The 26,735-nt window shown below is 45.9% G+C and overlaps 1 protein-coding gene across 6 annotated transcripts in view; it reads right to left on the reverse strand.

Annotated features, from left to right (window-relative positions):
• Positions 1 to 26,735, reverse strand: part of GATB (glutamyl-tRNA amidotransferase subunit B) — a 252,889-nt gene that overhangs the window by 114,231 nt on the left and 111,923 nt on the right. For 4 of the 6 annotated variants that reach the window (XM_073576264.1, XM_073576261.1, XM_073576263.1 and 1 more), the window contains one exon: positions 25,239 to 25,361. The exons of 1 other annotated variant lie outside the window; for it this stretch is intronic. In XM_073576264.1, the coding sequence (XP_073432365.1) occupies positions 25,239 to 25,361 (123 nt within the window). Of the gene's footprint in view, positions 1 to 17,824; positions 23,727 to 25,238; positions 25,362 to 26,735 lie in introns of those variants that run through there. One more of the 6 variants, XR_012232384.1, reaches the window with a different exon arrangement.

Raw genomic sequence — 26,735 nt, forward strand, 5'->3', positions numbered from 1 at the left:
TTGGCCACTATTCAAACAACCACTTCTCAATTGCTGTATTTCACCCTCTAAAATAATAACAGCCTCCGATGGCGTGGTCATTCCAGTGACGACGGCACCGAGTCTCCTGTGACATTATGTCACGTGAGCCCTGCAGCCAGATCAGTGGCAGCTAGACTTTCATTTCCTTCAGACGTAATCGACAATCGGAGGGGATCAGAAAGCAGCAGCAGCTCTCATTTCTTCCGAGTGTCTGTTTCAGCTGAAGGAATAGAGAGTGATGCAGTCCATTAGTGGCATTGGACTGGCTGGCTGCAGCGCACACGTGACAAAACATCACAAAAGCCCAAGGAGATTTGTCGCAGATGTTGCTGGAATGGTGCTGGCATCATAGGGGAGTACTGGCTGTTTCTGTTTTAGAAGGCGTTATACAACAATTAAGGGGTGGACAACACCTTTAATTTTCGCCTCATTATTTTAATGTAAGTAAATACAGAAGGAACAACGCAGGCCAAATTGGACATACACATCTTTCGTTCATTGACTGTATAGGAGAGTGTATGTCGTATGACAGCAGACATAAATGGGGAGTCTATTTGTAGTGACCCGATCCAGACTTGGTATGTCCCTTTAAGTAACCCTGACCGTGAGTAGCTTTTGTACACTTCAACTCACCCCTAAGTTATCCTTTTACTGTTATATGGTTTAAATGAATCCATTACTCACTAATCTCATATATTCATGATTTATATATTAATCCCACAATGTGACGTCTGACACAAGAATTGAGTGTTATGCTATTGGTCGGTGACCCTGTCACCAAGGTTTAATGGGAGGAGCTACCTCAAGTCTCTGTGGTGAGACAAGACAGGGTTTTGGAAAGTTACCTGAGGAGTTTGGTTCAAGATGTGACCCAGAGCAGACCTCATGTGAGGGGTCTCCTGACCCCCTTCCAGGCTCCAAGCCTGGAGGTTCATCCTTCCTTCATCTCAAGACTTACAGCCAGGCCTAATGCCTTGGATCTTCCCGATTTCTACAGCCAAGATGGCTGAAGACTTTTAACCTTTTTTTTAACCCTGGATCCCTACTGTCCGGTTTAAGGCGTGCTTCTCCAGCATTAGGTCGCACTAAATGTGTACAGAACCACCTATTGCTCTGCGTGTTGAGGAAATTGAGGGTCCCCCGCCTCACTGCAAATTATCCGTTATTTACATCAAGTATATTTCTGCACATACCGTGACCAGCTGAGAAAATGAATACAGGATTTCAGGTCTGTAAATATTGCCATATATTCCCTCTTCTGCTTTTATGCCACCAAGAGACTTTGAGTTTCTTATAATTACCTGCAAGTACTGCTCCTAACTAATACAGGCTCTTAAAGCTCCAGAACCTCAATTCTGTGTCAGAATCCAATCCTGAACTGTATTGGCCGTGGATTCCCATGTGAACTGTTACCATAACTCCATGTTATTTCTCCCTGTTCTGCTGAAGTAAAGCAGCTGTTATCCCCGAGACCTGTTGTCTGTGATTATTCAATCGGCTGAGGACACTGCGTGGGGGTGGATAACAGTGAACGGAATGGCCCCATACCAGGGCTGTTGCATATTGACATAGAAATGACAGATACGGTTTTTGAAAGTGATGGAGATCAATATAGAGCCTCATCTTTGTGTATTGAGTTGGTTTTGGGCAGTATAATAGAGTGGTCATTATTCTGCCCACATTTTTTTTTTAGATGGAAATCCCGATGTAAGTGTGCAGCATAGAGCGCCGGATAAATGTGATCCCAAATGTTATGCAAAATGTTGCTAACAAAAGCTTCAAATTAATCCACAAAAGAAAGTCCCCACTCAGGTGCATCATGTGTCAATGGAAATATAGGGGGTTTTCATGTTACTGGAAGTACAAAGGCTCTGAAAAAGCAAAATGGATCCTCGCCCCCTAAAAGAAATCTAGCGCTCCTAAATCCAAATGCGCCTCTCCCTTCTGAGCCCCACATTGTACCTAAACCACATTTAGGGTTCACATGTTTGGCATTTCTGTAGCGATGAGAGCCCATCTAATTTACGGGTGCATTGTCTTCAGAAGCATGAGCTGGGCACAACGTACTGGTCACTACACTGGCAGTTTACAATTTTCGCTCAGCAACATCCATTGATGCATCTCTCTAGAAAACAGCCATGTAGTCAAAATCATCACTACACCTATAGATACATTCCCAAATGGGTATAATTTCTAAAATTGGGTCACTTGAGGGGGACTCTCCTCTTCTAGCACTTATGGGCTCTGTATATAGAGTCTGCAAACTATTCTAGGAAAATCTGCGCCCCAGGAGGCAAATAGCGCTCTGTCCCGCCAGAGTCTCGCTGTATTTCTAAGCAGCACTGTGCAGCAACATGAGGTATGTCTACATTCAGCAGAAATGATGGGACAAATTTTAGTGCCATTTTTGCTCATTTTCCCTTGTGAAAATGTAACGTCTGGGACTAATACTAAATTTTGGTGGTAAAAATGTAATTATTTTTCTTCACTGCCCAATGGTATAAAATTCTGTGACTCACCTGTGGTGTCAATATACTCACTGCACCCTTAGATGAATATGAGAAGTGTAATTTGTAAAATGGGGTCACTCATGGTGGGGTTCTGCTATTCTGACACCTCGGGGCTCTGGCATTTTGACATTGCACCCTCAAACCAGTCCAGAAAAATCTGAACTCCAATATGGCGCTTCTTCCCTTCTGACCTTTGCACTGTACCTCAAAAGTAGTTTGACCACATATTGGGGGTATCGGGGTACTCAAGAGAAATTGCACAACAATTTTTGGGGTCCATTTTGTCCTGCTACCCTTGTGAAATTACAAAGTTAGGAGCTAAAAAATATTTTTGTGGGAAAAATGTGATTTTTTTTTTATTTTCACTGCTCTTTGTTATAAACTTCTGTGAAGCACCTGACAAGAAATGTTACCAATATCATGACGTACAATATACACAAAAAAAAAAAAACTCAGAATCAGTGGGATCCGTTGAAGCGTTTCTGAGTTATTACCACATAAAGGTGACACTGGTCAGAATAGTAAAATGTGGCCTGTGTGGAAGGGCTGAGGGCCGTGTAATCGATGGGAGATATGTGTCTCATAAATGGCTTGTCTCCATAATGTAAGGCATAACAAATGTTGCTGTATTATTATTATTTGAAGGACCTGTGGTGAGGTCACAGTCATGTGACCAGTCAGCTGCTGGGTTCGTGGGTGTGGCTACACCCTTATAATGTGGCCTGCTCTTGAACCAGGCAGCTGTATGTGAGGGGGTATACACCTCCTGTGTGCGCTGAGGCTCGCGGTCTGAGCCTGAAGGAAAGGACATATGATGTTATTTTGTCTCCTGAACTGATGGCTGTTTATTTTGGTGACGTGCTGTTTGGTTTATGACGTAATAAACCGCATAAACTTTAAGGGAACCTGCCTCCTGACTGTCTCCCGTCGCACCTAAGCTGCCGTTGCTCCTGCTGGCTCTTCTGGAGCTGCTGTAAGAACAGCCTGTTGGCCTCCTGTTGCGAGTAGAATCCCTACAATTGGTGCTAGACTTCCGGGCAGAGTTCCCAGCAGAGACTTGAGACCGTTGCTGCATGTCCTGGGTAAAGTTTTCAGCGAGGCAGCAAGCACTACCCGGAATAATGGAGGACCTGCTGAAACACCTGGTCCATGCCCAGACACAGCAACAGGAGGCCAACAGGCTGTTCTTACAGCAGCTCCAGAAGAGCCAGCAGGAGCAACGGCAGCTGATGCAGCTTCTGGCAACCGCCATCCAGGAGGGCAGGACGAGCGCCCCAACCCCAGGTCCGACTGATGCCACCCACGTCATGAAGGCGGTAAGACGCGCATTGCAAAAAATGATCCCTGAGGATGATGTGGAGGCCTTCCTGACGGTGTTTGAGAGGGTGGCTGAGAGGGAAAAACTTCAGCCAGAGCGGAGGGCAGAGGTACTGGCCCCATACCTAACGGGGGAGCCCCAGAAGGCGTACTTTGACCTGACTGTACAAGACGCCAGAGAGTATCCCAAATTAAAAGCGGAAATTCTTGCACGCTTGGGGGTAACAATGACTACCAGGGCACAGCGAGTTCATCGCTGGGCCTATCACCAGGACAAACCCCCCGCGCTCCCAAATGTTTGACCTGCTGCACCTGGTCCAAAAATGGCTGCAGCCAGTCGGCTTCCCCTGCACAGATGGTAGAGCGAGTCATGATGGATCGGTTTGTGCATTCTCTGCCGAGACCTCTACAGACTTGGGTTGCCCAGGGTGATCCCCAGAATGGTGATGAACTGGTAGGACTGGTCGAGAGATACCAGGGGATGGAAGGCTCCTTGGGGAAGCAGCCCATTCCGTATTGGGGTCCCAACAAGGGGCAGAGTCCCCAAAAGGGGTGGGTCGTCCAAGGTCAAAAGGGGCGGGGGAGGCTGTGCCCAAGGCCCACTCCCCACGGGTGATATTATTTGCTGGAAGTGCCACGGGCCTGGACATATAGCTGCCCGTTGTTCCCAGACCACCGAGCAAATGGACTGCAGCATGGGACGCCGTAGTTCATACTACGCATATCCAGCTTGCAGTGTGAATTCGCCACCTAACGAGGGGCCACAAGCGTATCCCATGAAGGTGAACGGGTGAGCAGCAATGGAGCTTGGTGACCCTTGTGAGGGCCAGTTTTCCCCTCGACATACTCCCGGGTAAAAAGATTGGCGTTCGGTGCATACATGGCGATGCAAAGGACTACCCTATGGCCAGGGTGAACATTGAAATGGCGCATGGCACCGAGTCGCATGAAGTTGGCGTTTCTTCGAGATGTGTTGCATCCTATAATTATTGGCCGGGATTTCTGTCTGTTTTGGGATCTGTGGGGGAAGGGTTCCAAGTGTGCTAGCAAGAGCAAGGAACCAATCCACCCCAATGAGGTATCGCCACCACCAGAGGCAGACGGGTTTCCTTTATGTGTCCTTGTTGGGGATGAAGAGGAAGGGTCCCCTGTACCTGACATTCCGGAGTTATGGGTGGCCGGGGAGAATTTGGGGACTGCCCAACATAGGGACCCCACGCTGAGGGAAGCCTTTAACAATGTCACCGTCATTAATGGGGTTGCACATGAGCCTGGAGCAGACACAAGGTTTCGCTATTTTATGTTGAGTGCGGAATTGTTGTACCGGGTCACGAAAATAAGGGAGGAGGTGGTAGAGCAGTTAATAGTTCCAGGTCCCTATAGACGGAAAGTGTTGGACATGGCCCATTCACACATCTTGGGGGGACACCTGGGGGTGGAAAAAACGCAGGAACGGATTGTACAGAGGTTCTATTGGCCTGGGTGTCACCGGGAAATAAACTATTGCAGGTCCTGCCCGACATGTCAGTTAACTGCCCCCACATCTCATTTTCGGAACCCTCTTGTGCCACTGCCCATTATTGAGGTGCCATTTGAGAGAATTGATAGGACTTGGTCGGTCCCTTAGTTAAATCAGCTCGGGGTCATCAGTATATATTAGTCATCCTGGACTATGCCACATGCTATCTTGAGGCCATTCCCCTGAGAATCTCCTCCGCGAAGAGTATAGCCCGCGAGCTGGTCCATGTGTTTTCCCGGACGGGTTTGCCGAAGGAGATCCTGACCGACCAGGGGACACCTTTTATGAGCAAGGTGATGAGGGAATTGTGCAGAGTCTTGCAAATCTCCCAGTTGAGGACTTCAGTGTACCATCCGCAGTCAGATGGCCTTGTTGAGAGGTTTAACAAGATACTGAAGAACATGCTGAGAAAAGTCATAGAGAAAGATGGTAGAGACTGGGATTGTCTCTTACCGTATTTACTGTTTTCTATCCGTGAAGTTCCCCAGGCCTCCACGGGGTTCTCGCCCTTCGAGCTTCTGTACGGCCGGCATCCGCGAGGTCTCCTAGATATAGCCAAGGAAACCTGGGAAGCTGAAGTCAGGCCCCACAGAAGCGTCATTGAGCATGTGGCACTGATGCAGCAGAGGGTTGCGAAGGTGATGCTCTTTGTTAAAGAACATCTCCGCCAGGCACAAGAGGCTCAGGCCAGGGTCTACAACCGGTCAGCCAGAGTGAGGCAGTTCAATCCGGGAGACCGAGTTCTCGTGCTAATCCCGATGGTGGAGAGTAAGTTCTTGGCCAAGTGGCAAGGACCTTATGAGGTGGGAGAAGCTGGGAGACGTAAACTACAAGATCCACCAACCCGGAAGACGGAAGCCATACCAGGTTTACCATGTCAACCTCATCAAGTCGTGGCAAGATAGAGAGACAGCTGTAACTCCGTGCTTGCTGGGCAACCTAGAAGGGGAGGTTGGAGCGGTTACCATATTGGAGACGCCATCAAAGGCCCAGAAACAGCAGTACCGGGAATTACTCCAGAAAAACAGGGACCTGTTCTCAGAGTTTCCGGGGTGCACGAAGGTGGTGGAGCATGAAGTTCTGACCGAGTCACATGTGCGGGTGAACGTGAAACCGTATCGTATTCCTGAGGCCCGGCGAGAGGTAATCTCCAATGAGGTGCAGCGTATGTTGAAACTCGGGGTCATTGAGGAATCCAAGAGCGGCTGGTCGAGCCGGATTGTCCTGGTCCCAAAACCTGATGGTGAATGGAGGCTCTGCAATGATTACCGGAAGCTGAATGAGGTCTCCAAGTTCAACGCTTATCTCATGCCACACATTGATGAGCTCATCGAGAGACTTGGACCTGCCAGATACATAACCACTTTGGATCTGACAAAGGGATACTGGCAGATCCCCATGGCACAGGAAGCCAAGAAGAAGGCATTCTCCACACCAGACGGGTGCTTCCAGTATGTCCGGATGCCGTTTGGCCTGCAGGGAGCACCAGCAACCTTCCAGAGGGCTATGGATAGAATCCTTGCACCTCATAAGCTATACGCTGCCGCGTACCTGGATGATATCGTCATCTTTACCCCGGACTGGGAGTATCACCTGGAAAAGGTCCAAGCAGTGTTTGATGCTCTAAGGGAGGCGGGGTTTACAATAAACCCGAAAAAATGTGCCTTGGGTAAGGAGGAAGCCAAGTACCTCGGATATGTAGTGGGGCGTGACGAGATCAAACCCCAAATCAATAAAGTGGAGGCAATTCAAACATGGCAGAGACCTCTGTCAAAGAAGCAAGTTAAAGCCTTCCTGGGGGTGGTGGGATATTACAGGAGGTTCATCCCAAACTTCGCCACAATGGTTGCACCTCTAACTGATCTGCTTAATGGGACAAAGTCAGTGATGGTCAGCTGGTCCGAAGAAGCAGAGTCAGCCTTCCAAGAAAAGAAGGGAGCTCTTTGTAAGCAACCCGTTTTGGTGGCCCCAGACTTTAAATGTGAATTTGTCCTCCAGACAGATGCCTCAGATGTCGGGGTAGGAGCAGTCCTTTCCCAAGAGATACGTGGGGAGGAGCATCCTGTTCTCTACTTGAGTAGGAAGTTGACTTCTTGTGAGAGAAATTACTCAGTTGTAGAGAAGGCGTGTTTGGCCATAAAATGGGCAGTGGATACATTACGGTACTACCTGGTGGGACGGAAGTTTAGATTAATATCCGACCATGCCCCACTCAGGTGGATGAGGGAAACAAAAGGTAAGAATGCTAGGGTCACCCGCTGGTTCTTAGCCCTACAAGACTTCAGCTTCCATGTAGAGCATAGGGCCGGGAAGCTACATGGGAATGCCGATGCCCTCTCCAGAATCCCTTGCCTGGTAGGTGAAAGTGCCATGCCGAGGCAGAGGGGGGAGGTATGTGGCAGGGCTGAGTGCCGTGTAATCGATGGGAGATATGTGTCTCATAAATGGCTTGTCTCCATAATGTAAGGCATAACAAATGTTGCTGTATTATTATTGTTTGAAGGACCTGTGGTGAGGTCACAGTCATGTGACCAGTCAGCTCCTGGGTTCGTGGGTGTGGCTACACCCTTATAATGTGGCCTGCTCTTGAACCAGGCAGCTGTATGTGAGGGGGTATAGCCCTCCTGTGGGCGCTGAGGCTCGCGGTCTGAGTCTGAAGGAAAGGACATATGATGTTATTTTGTCTCCTGAACTGATGGCTGTTTATTTTGGTGACGTGCTGTTTGGTTTACGACGTAATAAACCGCATGAACTTTAAGGGAACCTGCCTCCTGACTGTCTCCCGTTGCACCTAAGCGAGTAGAATCCCTACACCTGTTAGTGAAGGTGCAAACAGGCTTGGGTGGTAAAAGAGTTAAGACTGAACAGCCTAGCCTGTCTTAACGGCAAATAATGAAAGAAGACGGAGTTCCTTAATTCTGCTTGTAATTGTTAATGTCTCAAAAGGCAAACAAAAGTCCTTCATTTAATATCTGTAAGACAATATTAATTTTTTCCAGAATTTAGCACAGGGCATTCTGCCCACCTACTGAGATGATTCTGCCCATACTGTCCCAATTTATAGTGAGTTTCAGAAACCTGGAAGAGTATGCCTACTGTGACTACTCTAGTGGCAGCTGAAAAACTGGAAATAGATTTATTTCAGATTTATACACACTGAGCTTTTCTTCCATGTGACATTGGAGCCATGATGCTGCTGGAGCGGGGGCTTGGTTAGGACTGTAACTTCTACATCCTTCATAGACCACTGCACTTATGTATATTTGTCAATTTAAAGTCCTAGCAATGCAAAAACTACTTATGGTTTTGTGATTGTATTTTGTTTTCGCTGTTTAGTTTGTGGATGATTTACATAATATAGAAGAGGAAGCATCACTGTATATCACTGTACAGCTAGTAAGTACCAGGTTCCTGAGGCAGTTTAATGGCCTGTCAATGTAACTTCAGATTTGTAAAGGAAATATGACAGATCGGAGATATAAAATGGGAAAAAACAAGCAGTGATGTAACATCACAACTGAGCAACCAATTAAATGATGTGATAGTGACTGAAAAATAGAGTTCCCACAGGAGAAGAACAAGTAAAGATAATGTGCTCCACGTCCGATTTCCTCATGTGCTTGATAAATCTAATGTAAGTACAAACTGTATATCTGGATCATATGAAATAGCATGACATGTCATTCCCACACGGCTCTGCTTTTTGTCATTAGCAATGAACACGTTGTTTAGAGGCAATAAGAACAATGAAATTAGTTATCACAGCATAAAATGAAGATGAATAATGCAGCAGACACTTACAGCATCTTAAAAATACTTTTCAGCATTAGCAAAATTCTATTTTGAATATCAAATAAGTTGTTTGCCCTAATAGAAAGTGACATCGCATTGTTGTCAACCAATCTATTGGCACAGAGCTTCAACTTTTGGTCTGGAGGTCTGCAGATTCCAATCAATGGTTGTGTATTGACTTTAATAAGCTTCATGTGCCGACTCATCTCTGCGGTACGATTATTTCTTATACTAAATCCACTTATAAGAGCTGATTTACCCTTTAGCGCCATAACCGGTTTTCATCTTCCTGTAATAACTCAGTGAATCAGTTTTTACAAGATATATTGTACTTCATGTTAGTGGTAAATTTAGATCAATATTTTTTGCATTTGTTTGTGAAAATATCGAAATTTTAGCAAAATTGTTGAACATTTTGGAATTTTCAAACTTTTCACTTTTATGCCCTTAGACCAGTGGTCCCCAATCTTTTTTTTCACCAGGGACCGGTTTCAAGCAAGACCATTCTTCCATGGCCCGGCAGGGCGGGGATGGAGGTGTGGCAGGGGCGGGGATGGAGGTGTGGCAGGGGCGGGGCTTTGGTCATAAGGGGGGGTGGCTATGTACGCGGTTGTAGTTTAGCAGTGCATACTTCTAATTAAATAACATTTATAATGTGACTCAACTCACCATAGGTTTTGAATGAGTGCTCCATCACCCCCATCCTTGCCTGCTCCATCACTACCATCTCTCCATCATTGCCTTCACCCCATCACTGACATCTCTCCATCATTGCCTTCACTCCATCACTGCCGTCTCTCCATCATTGCCTTCACCCCATCACTCCCTTCTCCCCATCACTGCCGTCTCCCCATCACTCCCTTCTCCCCATCACTGCCATCTCTCCATCATTGCCTTCACCCCATCACTGCCGTCTCTCCATCATTGCCTTCACTCCATCACTCCCTTCTCCCCATCACTACCATCTCTCCATCATTGCCTTCACCCCATCACTGCCGTCTCTCCATCATTGCCTTCACCCCATCACTCCCTTCTCCCCATCACTGCCGTCTCTCCATCATTGGCTTCACCCCATCACTGCCGTCTCTCCATCATTGCCTTCACCCCATCACTGCCGTCTCTCCATCATTGCCTTCACCCCATCACTCCCTTCTCCCCATCACTGCCATCTCTCTATCATTGCCTTCACCCCATCACTGAGGTCTCTCCATCATTGCCTTCACCCCATCACTGCCGTCTCTCCATCATTGCCTTCACCCTATTACTCCCTTCTCCCCATCACTGCCATCTCTCCATCATTGCCTTCACCCCATCACTGCCGTCTCTCCATCATTGCCTTCACCCCATCACTGCCGTCTCTCCATCATTGCCTTCACCCCATCACTGCCGTCTCTCCATCATTGCCTTCACCCCATCACTCCCTTCTCCCCATCACTGCCATCTCTCCATCATTGCCTTCACATCATCACTGCCGTCTCTCCATCATTGCCTTCACCCCATCACTCCCTTCTCCCCATCACTGCCATCTCTCCATCATTGCCTTCACCCCATCACTGCCGTCTCTCCATCATTGCCTTCACCCCATCACTGCCGTCTCTCCATCATTGCCTTCACCCCATCACTGCCGTCTCTCCATCATTGCCTTCACCCCATCACTCCCTTCTCCCCATCACTGCCATCTCTCCATCATTGCCTTCACCCCATCACTGCCGTCTCTCCATCACTGCCTTCACCCCATCACTCCCTTCTCCCCATCACTCCCTTCTCCCCATCATTGCCTTCACCCCATCACTGCTGTCTCTCCATCATTGCCTTCACCCCATCACTGCCGTCTCTCCATCATTGCCTTCACCCCATCATTGCCTTCACCCCATCACTCCCATCAATGCCTTCTCTCCATCACCCCCATCATGGCCTTCTCTCATTACCCCCTCATGGCCTTCTCCCATCACCCCAGGCATCATGGCCTTCTCTCCCCATCTCCTCCAGGGCCAGGCTCCACCTACACAAACACAGACAAACACACACACACACAGACATACATGTACACACACAGACAGACATACATACACACACCACCTCTCTCCTCTCACCTGTCGCTGCATCGCCCGCGCTTCCTCGCTCTGACACAGCAGCGGCGTGCTCCTCTCTGTGTCAGAGACAGGAAGCGCGGGCGGCAGGCAGGAAGCTGGACGGGTCCTTGCAGCTCCGCTCCTGCTATTCCCACTTGCAGGCAGCGGAGCTGCTTGATCGCTCCCTGCCCGCCGCTACACGAGGGCAGTTTAAGAATTGCTGCGCGCCGCCCCAACCCCCGCTACGCCACTGACCACCCCTGGCTCCCCTTGTGTCCGCGGACCGGCAAGGGCACCGCAGCGGCCCGGTGCTGGGCCGCGGACCGGCGGTTGGGGACCCCTGCCTTAGACCATACAGTCATGGCCAAAAGTTTTGAGAATGACACAAATATTATATTTTCACATGATCTGCTGGCCTCTGGTTTTTATGTGTGTTTGTCAGATGTTTTTATCACATACAGAAATATAATTGCAATCATATTATGAGTAGCAAAAGGTTATATTGACAGTTAGAATGAGTTAATGCAGCAAGTCAATATTTGCAGTGTTGACCCTTCTTCTTCAGGACCTCAGCAATTCTCCCTGGCATGCTCTCAATCAACTTCTGGATCAAATCCTGACTGATAGCAGTCCATTCTTGCAAAATCAACGCTTTTATTTTACCTGAATTTGAAGGTTTTTGTTTGTCCACCTGTCTCTTGATGATTGACCACAAGTTCTTAATGGGATTAAGATCAGGGGAGTTTCCAGGCCTTGGTCCCAAAATCTCTATGTTTTGTTCCCTGAGCCATTTAGTTATCACCTTTGCTTTATGGCAATGTGCTCCATCATGTTGAAAAAAGCATTGTTGATCGCCAAACTGCTCTTGGACGGTTGGGAGAAGTTGCTCTTGGAGGACATTCTGGTACCATTCTTTATTCATGATGTGTTTTTAGGCAAGACTGAGAGAGAGCCCATTCCCTTGGCTGAGAAGCAACCCCACACATGAATGGTTTCAGGATGCTTGACAGTTGGCATGAGACAAGAGTGGTGGTAGCGATCACCTGGTCTTCTCCGAATAAGCCATTTTCCAGATGTCCCAAACAATCGAAAAGGGGATTCATCAGAGAAAATGACTTTACCCCAGTCGTCAGCAGTCCACTCCCTGTACCTCTTGCAGAATATCAGTCTGTCCATGATGTTTTTCCTGGAGAGAAGTGGCTTCTTTGCTGCCCTCCTTGAGTCCAGGCCTTGCTCCAAGAGTCTCCGCCTCACAGTGTGTGCAGATGCACTCACACCTGCCTGCTGCCATTCCTGAGCAAGCTCTGCACTGCTGGTAGCCCGATCCCGCAGCTGAAACACTTTTAAGAGACGGTCCTGGCGCTTGCTGGTCATTCTTCGGCGCCCTGGAGCCTTTTTGGAACAAGGGAACCTCTCTCCTTGAAGTTCTTGATGATGCGATAGATTGTTGACTGAGGTGCAATCTTTCTACCTGCGATACTCTTCCCTGTTAGGCCATTTTTGTGCAGTGCAATGATGACTGCACTTGTTTCTTTAGAGATAACCATGGTTAACAGAAAAGAAACAATGATGCCAAGCACAGCCTCCTTTTAAAGTGTCCAGTGGTGTCATTCTTACTTAATCATGACAGATTGATCTCCAGCCCTGTCCTCATCAACACCCACACCTGTGTTAATGGAGCAATCACTGAAACGATGTTAGCTGGTCCTTTTAAGGTAGGGCTGCAATGATGTTGAAATGTGTTTTGGGGGATAAAGTTCATTTTCTAGGCAAATATTGACTTTGCAAGTAATTGCTGTTAAGCTGATCACTCTTTATAACATTCTGGAGTATATGCAAATTGCCATTAGAAAAAATGAAGCAGTAGACTTTGTAAAAATTAATATTTGTGTCATTCTCAAAACTTTTGGCCATGACTGTATATTTGTATCACATAATCTGATGACATGTCAGATTTGAAGAGCCCCTGACATGCCAAAACAGCAGAAACACCCACAAGTGACCCCATTTTCGAAATTATACCTCTTGAGGGAATTCATCTAGGGGTGTAGTGAGCATTTTGATTCTCAGGCGATTCACAGAATTGTATAACATTGGGATGAGTAAATGAAAAGTTACCATCTTTTCCACTAAAATGTTGGTTTGGCCCCACTTTACTAATTTTCAAAAGGGGTAATAAAAGATATTGCGTAAAAAATAACATGGCATTAGTGGCTGAAAACTACTTTTGAGGCACAATACAAAGCTCAGAAGGGAACAAGTGCCATATTGTACTCCAGATTTTGCTGTTATGATTTGAGGGTGCCAAGTCACATTGGCAGAGCCCCTGAGGTCCAAAAACAACAGAACCTCCCCCATAAGTAACCCCATTTTACAAACTATCTCTCAGTTCCTCTAGGGGTGCAGTGACCATATTGATACCATGGATGTGTCTTTTATACCATTGGGCGGTAAAAAAAAAATTATTAAATTTTTAACAAACAATATTTGTTTTAGCCCCAGATTTTACATTTAGGTAAAATGGGTAAAAATGGCACTAAGATGTGTCACATAATTTCTGCTGAAGGTGGCAATACTCCATATGACTGCATAGCCACACAGCGGGACTCAGGAAGAAAGAATCACCATTTGACTCTCAGAGAACAAATTTTCGTAGAATAGTTTGCGGACTCCATACACAGAACCCTCAAATGCCAGAAGAGCAAAATTTTCCCCTTAAGTGACCCCATTTTGAAAATTACACCCCTCTGCGAATTTATCTACAGGTGTAGTGACAATTTTGACTCCATGGGTGTTTTCCAGAAACAAGCAGCAATGGATGTTGAGTAAAAATTGCAAATCTGCCATTGTAGTGCCCGTTCACTGTAGTGCCGCCCAGTACGTTATGCCCAGCACTTGATTCTGGAGACACACACACCCCGTAAATTAAGCAGGCTCTCATCACTACACATCGGCACACTGTGGGGTTCAGAAGGGATGGGAACATTTGGATTTGGGAGCACAGATTTTGCTGGATATCATTTTTTTTCTTTTGGTGGGGAATGATGAGGGGAGCCGTAGCGCTTTTCCAGAGCCTTTGAGCTACTAGTAATATGGAAGCCTCCTGTATTTCCATTAACAGATGATAGACCTGAGTGGGGACTTGTTTTTTGTACGGAGTTAGTTAAAGTTTTATACGGAACATTTTGTGAAAAATTTTGGATCACATTTATCCTGTGCTCTACTTTAAGCACTTACATCTGGATTTCCATCTAAATCCCAGAATGACATGATTCAGATGAAACCTGAGGAATCAATTCACTATAAAGAGCCAGCACAGTTACTCTGGAAGCCGTCTCGTCTCTGTTCAGCGTTGGCCGTCTTTTCAGAAGTGCACAAAACTGTAGCCATGCCTTTATGCATGCTTAACCCCTTTCTGCCATTAGACATACTATCTGTTACAGAACCCCCCAGCACACTGAATATGTTGTGCAGTTATATGTATGTATAATAGGTTCTATGTGAAATGCATGTCCCTAATGCATCAGCCCACAGGCAGCACCCCTGGGCAGAGGGGACACGATATTCTCCTTTTGTCCACCCTCCCCCCACCTTTTTAATTCCCACAGTAAACATCGGCAGGCTCCGACCACCTGCGGCTTTTGTAATGCATGTCTGGCCTGCCGCTTTTCTATTGGCCTGCCCTCTGTATCTGTGTGATATATTCTGTGTCCTGTGAGTAAAGTGTTGTCAGACTGGAAATACGTGGAGAAGCAGTGATCTTTTATAAGCGCCCATGTAACCAAGGAATTCCAGCCAGCGTCATTCATTCGGACTCCAGCCAACGCAGAGCGGACCTCCGAAAACACGGGGTGGTACTGAAAGAGGTACCCCAGCTTGGGTAGACCCCGTTACACTATCCCATCCATGAGCTCCTTCCCTTACGTGCTCTGCCATGTGCCCAACCAGTGGTTTACTTGCATATATGTGGTATCAGCGTACTCAGGACAAATTGTACAACAACTTTTGGGGTCCAATTTCTCCTGTTACTCTTGGTAAAATAAAACAAATTGGATCAGAAGTAAATTTTTTGAGAAAAAAGTTGAGTTTATTTATTTTTTTTTTTAAAAAAACATTCCAAAAATTCCTGTAAAGCACCTGAAGGGTTAATAAACTTTTTGAATGTGGTTTTGAGCACCTTGAGGGGTGCAGTTTTTAGAATGGTGTCACTTTTGGGTAATTTCTATCATATAGACCCCTCAAAGTGACTTCAAATGTGATGTGGTCCCTAAAAAAAAAAATGGTGTTGTAAAAATGAGGAATTCGCTGGTCCACTTTTAACTTCCTAACAAAAAAAAAATTTGGTTCCCAAATTGTGCTGATGTAAAGTAAACATGTGGGAAATGTTACTTAAGTATTTTGTGTGACATATCTCTGTGATTTAAGAGAATGAAAATTCAAAGTTGGAAAATTGCGAAATTTTCAAAATTTTCGCCAAATTTCCGTTTTTTTCACAAATAAACACAAGTCATATCAAGGAAATTTTACCACTATCATGACGTACAATACGTCATGAGAAAACAAAGTCAGAATCACCGGGATCCATGGAAGCGTTCCAGAGTTATTACCTCATAACATGCAAACCACCCTTGGGGGTAAAGGGGTTAATAAGATGGACACGGACTGGTCATAGGCCAGACAGGGTCCACAGTGTTGCCATCTGCCTCATTATAGGAAATCTTCTGTCAGGGGTACTGTCTGAATCACGTATTTCAGGGGTTTACATGTGATCTGAGTCTCACTGCCCATCGTTGGAAGGAAGAATGGACAAATCAACAGCAGGTGAAGAATTGGTTTTATTATATTTCTTTTCACCGTTCTATGTGCGTTCTAAGTAATTAGACGACTCTGTGGTTCGGTTTGGTGCGATTACATCGATACTAGATTTATATTTTTATTAATGTTTGGCTGCTGTCACACACAAACACTTTTTATACAAAACAAAAGTTTTTCTATATTTCTACCGACAGTCATGTGAGGGCATGTTTTTTTGCGGGACGAGTTGATGTTTTTATTGGTTCTATTTCCAGGCAAATAACATTTTTTTGATCGCATTCTGTTCCAATTTTTGAGAGGCAGAATGAACAAAAATGAGCACTATGTTGGCTTTTTTTTTGGGTGACGTTCACCGTGTGATAAAAGTGATAAGCCAGCTTTATTCTTCGGGTCAGTACAATTACAGTGATACCACATTTAGCGTATATAATTTTTTAATGTTTTGGTGCTTTTTTTTTTTTATAGAAAAAAGAATGGTTTTTGCATCACTATATTCTGAGAGCTACAGCTTTTCAGAGATATTATTTAAATTAGACATTGTGATCGCGTTTTATTCTACTTGTTTGGGGCAGTATGAAAAAAAAGCATATTTTTTGTCACGTTTTTTATTAATAATTTTTACGGTGTTCACCAAAGGGGTTAACCAATGTGACAGTTTTATAGTCAGGTTGCTCTGGATGCCGCGATACCAAATGTGTATTTTTTTTGTTTTTTTTTTAATTTTAACCATTTATTGGTATTTTTTTTTATTTATATAAATATTTTCTTAAAAAAACGTAATTTTTTTTTACTTTGTTCCTCTATGGGATTTCAACTTTTATTTCTCTAACCGGATATCATTTGAGCTCTCGGCTCCACTGTGATTACATCGCGTGGGTGCCAGAGGGTTGAGAGAAGAAGCTCACTCCCTCCCTTTCACAATCTTCTAAATGCCGCAATAGCTATTGATTCCAGCATATAGAAGATAACACAGGGCTAACATCATCGGGATCTGAGCCGATCAGGCCTCGACGATATAGAGCTAGCATTTTGCACCAGAATCCCGTCGCTTGGAGGTGTGTGGGGGTTCCAAGTGCAGCAAGACTGCAGGCTGTAACCAAACATCAGCACTGCACAAAGCCCAGCAAAATTGTCGGGAAGTGGTTAAGAGACTTGCAGCAGGCAGACCCCCAATCAGATTTACTCAAGGTGACTGCAAATGTGAGATGGGTCACAGCTTCATTAGCTTCCGTTATAGTTACTCTTACTGCAGCTTGGTTTGGAAACAACCCAAACAAACATGGAATCCATAAAAACCATGAAGAAAATGCATCGCCATTTTATTCTGTGCAATCAATATAAGATGCAATATTCCAGTTCTGATGGATATTATTACTTATGTGGCTTGCAATATATAATGTTAAAGGGGATGATTCAGAGAAAACCATACTTTTAATAGCTGCTTGGGACCGAGCTGCACTGTGCACTAGGTCTCCCGGCCACTGACATTGACTGAAAAATCACTGCCTATATGCGTACGCATAGGTAGACAGCTGTGAAAGCCAGCATTAACCTTCCATTCATAGGAGATCATGATTTTAGCTATACATAAGAAACTAACATGTACACACGTACACTAAAAAGTGAGAAAAAAATGTTTTGTTTTTTATGTATATAAAAAAAATGCAAAAACTTAAAAACACCTTTCTTTTGCTCCATTAAAAATAAAACAGAAAAAAAACATTTTTGGTATTGTCGCATTCAGAAAAGACTAATCTATCAAAAACCGGATTACTTACCGGTAATACTCTTTTGTAGAGTCCACGACAGCACCCACTGAGAGAGGGGATCCGCCCTCGGAACAGGAAACCTACAGAGAGATAAATGGGGCGGTCCCCCTCGCTCCCTCAGTTTGTGTTACCGAGAACAACGGAGGAACCGCCATACATGTCTTAGTCAATTTGTTTGGGCGATTCATCTATCTTACGCCTACATCGTTTAAGTTTGCTAAGTTTAACCACGTATAAAATCTTAATTACAATCTCCGCCACCAAGGAGACCCATGTGAAAAAAGTTTTACGGGAGGGAAGTGAGCGGGTGCTGTCGTAGACTCTACAAAAGAGTATTACCGGTAAGTAATCCGGTTTTTCCTCTTCGCCACGACAGCACCCACTGAGAGATTTCCAGAGATAATCACTTGGGAGGGCACACCGTATTAAGGACTGATCTACCAAAAGACAGATCCTCGGTAGAGGATAAATCTAGTCTATAGTGACTATAAAAGGTAGATGGAGAAGACCAGGTTGCCGCCTTACATATTTGTTCAATTGGGACGTTTGCCCTCTCGGCCCAGGAGGATGATATGGCTCTAGTAGAGTGCGCCTTAATCCCCAGCGGAGGTTCTTCTCCTCTAGCCAAATATGCCATTATGATCGCATCTCTGATCCACCTGGATAATGTGCCTGTTGTAACTCCAGACCCCTTTCTGTTGCCCTGGAAGGAGACAAAAAGAGACCTACTCTGCCTCCAGGGACTGGTCCTATCAAGGTAGGCTAGTACAGCTCTCCTCACATCTAAGGTGTGATATTTCACCTCGTCCTGGTTTGACGGGTTTTCGTAGAAGGAAGGTAGGCATATCTCCTGAGACCTATGGAATTTAGTTACCCGTTTGGGAAGGTAGGACGGATCTGTCTTCAAAATCAGTCTGTCTCGTGTTATTGACAAGAACGGAGGGTCTATTGATAGAGCATGAAGATCACCTACTCTTCTAGCTGATACTGAAGCCACTAGTGTAGCCGTTTTCAATGAGAGGCACTTCACTGATGCTGAATCTATGGGTTCAAACGGGGCCTGAGTAAAGGCATCCAAGACCAGAGTAAGGTCCCATGCCGGAAGCCGAGGAATATGCACCGGTTCTGATCGTTGACAGGCTGAAACAAAACGGGTCACCCATCTATTTGCTGCCACGTTATAGTTAAATAAGGCTCCTAGGGCCGATATATGGACTTTAAGAGTATTTACTGAGAGGCCCAATTCTCTGCCTCTTTGAAGAAACTCTAAGATGGCCGTAATGGGTGGTTCACCGGCTAGCGCTGCTGGGTGAAAGGTCAGGAATTTCCTCCACACCTTGGAGTATATCTTTGTTGTAGATTCTTTTCTACTTTGTAGCAGGGTATTAATTAGGTTTTTCGAAAAGCCTTTCTGCTTTAATAGTTCCCTTTCAAATTCCAGGCCGCTAGGTGTAGTGCTTTGACCTGTGGATGGTAGCAGGGTCCCTGCGAGAGAAGATCCTGGTGCAGCGGCAGGATCCACGGGTCGGTTATCGACATGGCTCTCAGCCAGTAAAACCACGGCCTCTTGGGCCAAAACGGGGCTATCAAGATGACCCTCGCCCTCTCTTGTCTTATTTTCCTGACTACTGTTGGCAGCAGAACCATTGGAGGGAAGGCATAGGCTAGCTGGAATGTCCAGGGTGCTTGGAGGGCATCTAGAATGTCTGGGTTGTCTGACCTGTAGAGCGAAGCAAACCTTTTTACACGTCTGTTGGCTCTGGTCGCGAACAGGTCTATCTCTGGTCTGCCCCATTCTGACGCTATCGTCTCGAAGACGTGCCTGCTGAGGACCCACTCGCCCTGATATAGGACCCGTCGACTGAGATAGTCTGCTTGAGAGTTGTCCACTCCTCTTATGTGGAGTGCCGACAAGGAGTGAAGATGTACCTCGGCCACCTCTAGGATCTTTTCCGCGATAGACATCAACGGTCCCGATCGCGTACCTCCTTGTCGGTTTATATAGGCCACTGCGGTGGTATTGTCTGTCTGGACCCTCACGTGGGTTCCTCTTAACTGCGGGAGAAATTGAGACATCGCATAGTAAATTGCTTTTAGCTCCTTTACATTAGAGGAGGTTTCTATTTCATGTTTACGCCACCGGCCTTGTATCATGTGCTCCTCCAGGTGGGCCCCCCAACCTAAGGGGCTAGCATCCGTGGTGAGCACCTTGGAGGGAGTTACCCACCATTGCACTCCCTTTGACAAATGTAGGATTCAACCACCACTCTAGGGAATTAACCACTTCCGGTGATAGGGACATCTTCCCTTCCAACCGTCCCTGCAGTCTGTTTCCTGCAGAATAGCCCATTGTAGCTTCCTGGAGTGGAATTGAGCCCATTGCACCGCCGGGATGCACGATATCAGGGATCCCAGCAAGGACATACCCTGTCTCAATGATATTACGGGTCTTCCTATAGTATCTTGTATCTTATTGATTATAGCCACTGCTTTAGCGTCTGGTAAAAAGCATTTTTGGCTTACGGAGTCTACTTGCAGGCCTAGGAACCTCTGACAGGTCACTGGTTCTAGCCTGGACTTCTCCCAGTTAATTAGCCAGCCCAGTGTTTGTAAGGATGAGATAATCTGAGCCATTCTTGTCTCACACTGAGAAACAGAATTCCCCACTACTAGTAGGTCGTCCAAGTAAGGGATCACTAGGGTGTCATTCAGTCTTACATACGACATCACCTCCAGCCTCAATTTGGTAAATACCCGAGGAGCCATGGATAGCCCGAATGGCATTGCCGCAAACTGGAAATGCTGAATCCGACCCTTGAACCAGACCGCTACCCGCAGGAACTTCTGGTGCTCTCGGAATATGGGGAGATGGTAATAGGCATCCTTTAGATCCAAGACTGCCATATAACACCTGGGAAACAAACGTTTTATTGCAGAATTTATTGACTCCATCTTAAACGGCCTCAGCCTCAAGAAGGTATTAAGCTTCTTTAAATTTATTATAGTCCTGAAAGAGCCATCTGGTTTTGGGATTAAAAATAGAGGAGAATAAAAACCCATTCCTCTTTCGTCCCTTGGGACCTCTATCAGGACCTGTTTAGTTAGCAGTACTGCAATCTCCATCTCTAGTGCTTCCTGCTGTATCTGGGATTTCATGGAAGTCAATAGGAAGAGGTTCGGTGGGTGCTGAACGAATTCTAGTTTTAGGTCCGATGAGACGATATCCAATGGCCCATGGGTTTGATGTTACCTTCCCCCATTGGTGGCTGAATTTCAGTAGTCTGCCACCTACCGGTGTACTGGTATTAACGGAACCTGTCTCCTCTGAAGGGACGTTTTCCGAACAGATTGCCCCTTTGTTTGGGGTCCTTATTTCCCCAGCGATCCTGGGGTTTAAAGTCTTTCTTTTTGCCAAACGGCGGTTTTCTGTAGGCCCTCCTATTAAAGGGAATATACGGGTTAGGAAAACCTTTCTTTCTCTCCCCCGCTTTTGTTAAGATCTCGTCCAGTTCTGTACCAAATAAGTACTTACCCTGGCAGGGTATAGCACACAGTGTAGTTTTTGTTTGTGTGTCTCCTTTCCACCCCTTCAACCATAAGGCCCGCCGGCCTGCATTGGTTAGTCCTGCTGCTCTAGCGGATAAACGGAGAGAGTCCGCTGAGGAATCGGAGAGGAAGGCAGCTGCTCCCTTAATGAGGGGCATAGAGGACAGGAGTTTACTCCTGGCCACTCCATTCTTAATATTGTCCTCTAGGTCATTCAGCCACACCAACATTGACCTTGCCGTGCACGTGGCTGCTATTGCGGGCTTAAAAGCTGCCGTACATGCTTCCCAGGATCGTTTAAGGAGTGTATCGGTCTTACGATCTAATGAATCAGCCAACATTCCTGAATCCTCTACCGGCAGGAAGGATCTACGAGAGGTAGAGGCCACTGCCGCATCCACCTTGGGGGCTCTCGACCAAGCCGTCAATTCCTCGTCGTCAAAAGGATATTTACGCTTTGACGTTAAGGGGAGGAAAGGTTCTCTGCCCCTGTTTCTCCCACTCCCTTTTTACTAGCTCCTTTATAGCTGGGACCACTGGGAATGCACGGAACTTTTTACGGGAAATGCCTGCAAACATTATGTCTTGCGGAGTCTTGGGGTCCCTACTCTCTGGTAGCCCCATGGTATTCCGGACCGACTTAACCAAGTTGCTGACGCTGTCTGTAGGGAAACACGTCTGCTCCTCATCCTCTGAGGAAGGGTATTCCTGGGATCTATCAGAGTCTAGATCCCCAGTTTCTGCCGATGAGTTTGACGCCGGCGAAGCTCCCCCTCTTGGTGAACCTATTTCTCTCACGGAGGAGTGACCTCCCAGACTCCTGGAGCTGCCTAAGGCCCGTAGCTCTTCTCTAATTATCGCTCGGATATCCTCCTTCTTCCGCGAGGATTCCTCCTGTAAGGCCTCCTCAACACACGACTGGCATAGTCTCTTAGGGTGGCCGTCTGGGAGGGGCTGAGAACATAAGGCACACTCTCTATTTTTCACCTTCTCCGTTCTTTTGGCCTAAAAAAAGGGGGGGTGCGGACCAGAAACAAGCGAACATCAGTCATTTATTCTGACTAAAAACACTCACCCGTGAGTTTCGTCAGTAACTACCGGCTGCGGGGTCCGCAACTCAGGCTTAGGCGAGGCGTGGGACGGTTTTTTCTCTTTACGTTTTTTCTCCAAGGGCTCGCCTTGCCTGGAAGGTCCACTAGATTCCTTCCTGGAGCTGCCACTTCTTCTGGTGCTACTACTTCTCCTTGTAGTACCGCTTTGTCTGCTGCCATGTGGGGATTCCACTGGCTGATTCAACGGGAGCGAAGCTGGGTCATCTATGGATGACATGACTGCGCATCGGCGCTATGCTACTGGCTTCTTTTTATAGGTTCCTTTTTTTTTTTTTTTTTTTAATGCTCCACCAATTTTTTTTTTTTTTTTCCTCCTCCTCGCCGCCTCCTGTATTGACCCCGGAAGTTGTTCCACCACTTCCGGGTCGCCTTTGCCTGGGAGCGCCGCAGGAAGCGGTTATGTAGCGGCCGCCGGACCCTGACCCCTATGCGCCGGCCACCCCCCTTGAGCAGGTATGATCCCCGTAGCGCTGCCTGGCACAGCGCTCAGGCCCTTCCGCTTTTCTCCCGGGAGGGGCGCGCTCCTGGTACTTACGATGCGCTCCCCACTTGCTGGGCCCTCAGGCTCTTCTGCTCTGTCCCGGGCACACCGCCATCCCGGATACATGGGATATTTAATGCGCCTCTCCCCCTTCCAGGGGGGGGGGGTATATGCACCGTCCCCTTTAGTGAGCCTTGGCACTTTTTCTCCTCCGGCCTCACCTGCATTACCAGCTCTGGGGGGGGGGGGAAATTCGCCTCTCCGCCCGACGCTGCTTCCAGTCCTGGGGCCCCTGCTGCTCATATTATGCACGCAGGCGGCTACCAGACCAGGTATCCTCTTCTGCGGGTTCCTTTCCAGGAACAGGAAACCAAACTGAGGGAGCGAGGGGGACCGCCCCATTTATCTCTCTGTAGGTTTCCTGTTCCGGGGGCGGATCCCCTCTCTCAGTGGGTGCTGTCGTGGCGAAGAGGAAAATATTAAATAAATTGATCCTATCGGTAAACGGTGTAATGAGAAAATAAATAAAAACGCCAGGATTACGCTTTTTTCTTATGCAATGCAATAAGAGGTGATCTAAATGCTGCATCTACCCCAAAATGGTATCACTAAAAACATCAGCTCTGGGCACAAATAATAAGCCATCACATACTGTAGTTCCATATATTAAAAATTGCAAGTGTTATGGGTCTCGGGTTTCCCAATATTTTTTCACCACGTAAAGGGAACCTGTCAGCAGGATTGTGCACAGTAACCTACAGACAGTGTCAGGTCGGCGTCGTTATACTGATTACAATGATACCTTGGTTGATGAAATCCATTTTGTGGTTGTTGCTTAATCTTTATTTTCAGTTTTGAATTAGTGATATGCTCGTGGGCGGCCTGTGAGGGGAGGGGTCTTTATGTGGTGCTCTGATTCGATATGCATAATGCAGACTGACTGCTGATAGGTCACTGATCCCTCAGTGACCTGCCCCATAGTTTGCATAATGAATATCTGTACATACTGAAGGAAAAAAAACCCTTCTGCAGGCAGGTGCCAGCCTCACAAGCCGCCCCGGAGCACAAGCAGATCACTAGTTCAAAACTGAAAATAAAGATTAAACAACACCCACAAGACAGATTTCATGAACCCAGGTATCATTTTAATCAGTATAATGGCGCCGACCTGACACTGTAGATTACTGTGCACAATCCTGCTGACAGTTTCCCTTTAAATAATAAAAAAAAAACTATACATATTTGTTATCTGCGTAATCGTTCTGACATGGAGAATCATATTGCCAGGTCAGTATTACCGTACAGTGAACATGGTAAATAAATATAAAAAAAAACTATTATGGAATTGCACTTTTTTCAATTTCAATGTACTTGGAATTTTTTCCCGCTTCTAGTACATCACATGATAAAATCAATGGTGTCATTCAAAAGTACAACTTGTCTTGCAAAAAAGAAAAAAAAACATCATACAGTATAGGGATGGAAAAATAAAAAAGTTTTGGCTCTTGGAAGAAGGGGAGGGGGAAAACGAAATAATGGAATACAGCCACGGGATGAAGGGCATACAACAAAGTCATACCATACAAAATAGTTAATAAATAACAACATACATTTACCATATGTCTACTTCAACTTGACACCATTTTTAAACAGCTCCCCCAGGCCCTCAAACCACCACCATGTATGTATCGCTATCTTTATTCTCTTTCAAAGAAGCCCCTTTTAGATTGCCTGATTGATAACTGCATGACAAAAATAATTTTATAACAGTAGTTGCAATAGTCTAATTAGTAGGCGACTAATTGTGGGGGTGTGGTTTCCCCAAGAATAATCATGCTATCACTCGCCTCACCCAGTAAGCTGGGTATACGCACCCAGACTTCACTGGCGCACTATGTATGCCCTGGGAAGCAGTTGTGATGCAGGCCTCAGCCACCCATTATCGCTAGCTTTGTATATCTTGTAGGCAGCTGTGACCTTCGTCACCGCAGCCTTGTCGTGGTCGACCCTGCTTTTGTGCATGTTTACAAAGATAGGAAACCAACAGCAATTCTAAAGTGACTTTATATCTCTCATTACAGTGAATGGTTTTTTAGGGGCTTCATATGAGTCCTGTTTTTTGGAGATTTAGGAGGAAACCCTAATGTAACTGCTCAGCGAAGAGCACAGGATAAATGTGAACAAAGCCTTGAAACAGTGAAGGAGTTGAACCTGGAAAATCACTCTCCTTACTGTAAAATTCACAAAAAGAGGAAAAAAATAAATAAATATGACAATTGTTCACCTGACATGTTTGCATGACTTGTTTCAAGAGCCTGCAAAATGAGTTGAAGTTCCCGCACAGCTGCTGCAGCTTCTTCTCCGCAGGTCATGTCAGGCTCCATTACAATTTCCATAAGTCCAATTCCTGTTCGTAGAAACACAAGTTTTGGAAATGTTTGCTGAATACAGATTATTCTACCAAGTTTTAGGCTCTACTTTATCATCTCCATGAAAGGCATTTTCCAGTAGCCATCACCTTGGATATAAAACATGTTTGTCTTTACTACTGTCAGCAAGGCTGCAGAGAATCCATGTTCCCCAGTCCTAGCTCATAAGCCATGCAAACCTGTAATTTTCCTAAGAGGAAGTGATGAGAAAAGAATTGTGCAATTCACCATTATGCAGAATTAGTAAGGAGGCCATGCTGCCCTGCAGATTCTTCATACTCCAGGACACAACGACACCAAAAAACACAGCAGTCCTATGATCCTGGAAATGGTAATCTCTCAGGATTTAATATGCCTAAACTGCATTTCATTGAAGGTCTTATCTTTCTCCTTTCTCAATTACAAAAACATGTTTTAGCCAGCAGAGAAAGAAGACATTTTGTTAGAATATGGAAAGAGCTACAATAATAAAATGAAAATATTATATAGATTGTTTTCTTATTAAAGAAAAACAAATGTATGTAAACAGGTGCTATAGTCTTCAATAATGTCCTAGAAACAAAAACAAATCTTGCAGAAATTATCGGTTAATTCCTGGCTTATCTTTTTCATTTTCGCTGGTAGACTCCTGTTGCATCCAGTTGCTTTAGGCTTTGTGCACATACTGCATTTTTGATGCGTTTTTTTCTGCGCGAAAATGGGCCAAAAACGCTAATCAGTAAATTTTCTTAATTATTTGCAGTGAATTTTTTTCGGCAGCATGTCAATTATTTATGCGTTTCTGCAGCGTTTTTCACTTCAATGGAGTCAAATCCAAAGCAAAAGCGCAGGTATAAAAATGTTTGCGGATTTGCTGAGTTTTTGTTTTGCGTTTCACCATTTTAATATGGTGTTTCCCACGCTGTCATCTGATGGTTCTTACTGGCGGTAACGCTACCGCCGGTAAGATAGTCGGTCAGAGCACTGTGGGGTCAGCATGACCCCGCAGCTGTGAACTACGGTGAAAAGCTTACCGCAAGTCAGCAGGCATGGGATGATGAGACTATAGCTCTCATTATATTCACCTAATGCCAAATCCCCGATGCCCTCGTCTCCTAGAAATAATGCAAAATAATAAACCACCAAATACACACCTATCTGCCGTAGTCCACGTAATCCTGAATGTTCCACGGTGATATGTGTAGAACAGACATCGGGAGTTATGGCCGCTCTATCTGGCCGCCTGCAATACACTGAGGTAATCACCCCCGCAGTGCATCACTGAGCTAATGTGAGATAGTTCATCAGCTGATCAGCTCCAGTGCTCTCACGGCACCGCTGCGTGAGGGAGATCACTGGAGATGATCAGCTGA

The sequence above is a fragment of the Dendrobates tinctorius genome, unplaced genomic scaffold, assembly GCF_039654945.1.
Source record: "Dendrobates tinctorius isolate UK_male_01 unplaced genomic scaffold, ASM3965494v1 ptg000008l, whole genome shotgun sequence".
Taxonomy (NCBI): Eukaryota; Metazoa; Chordata; class Amphibia; order Anura; family Dendrobatidae; genus Dendrobates; species Dendrobates tinctorius.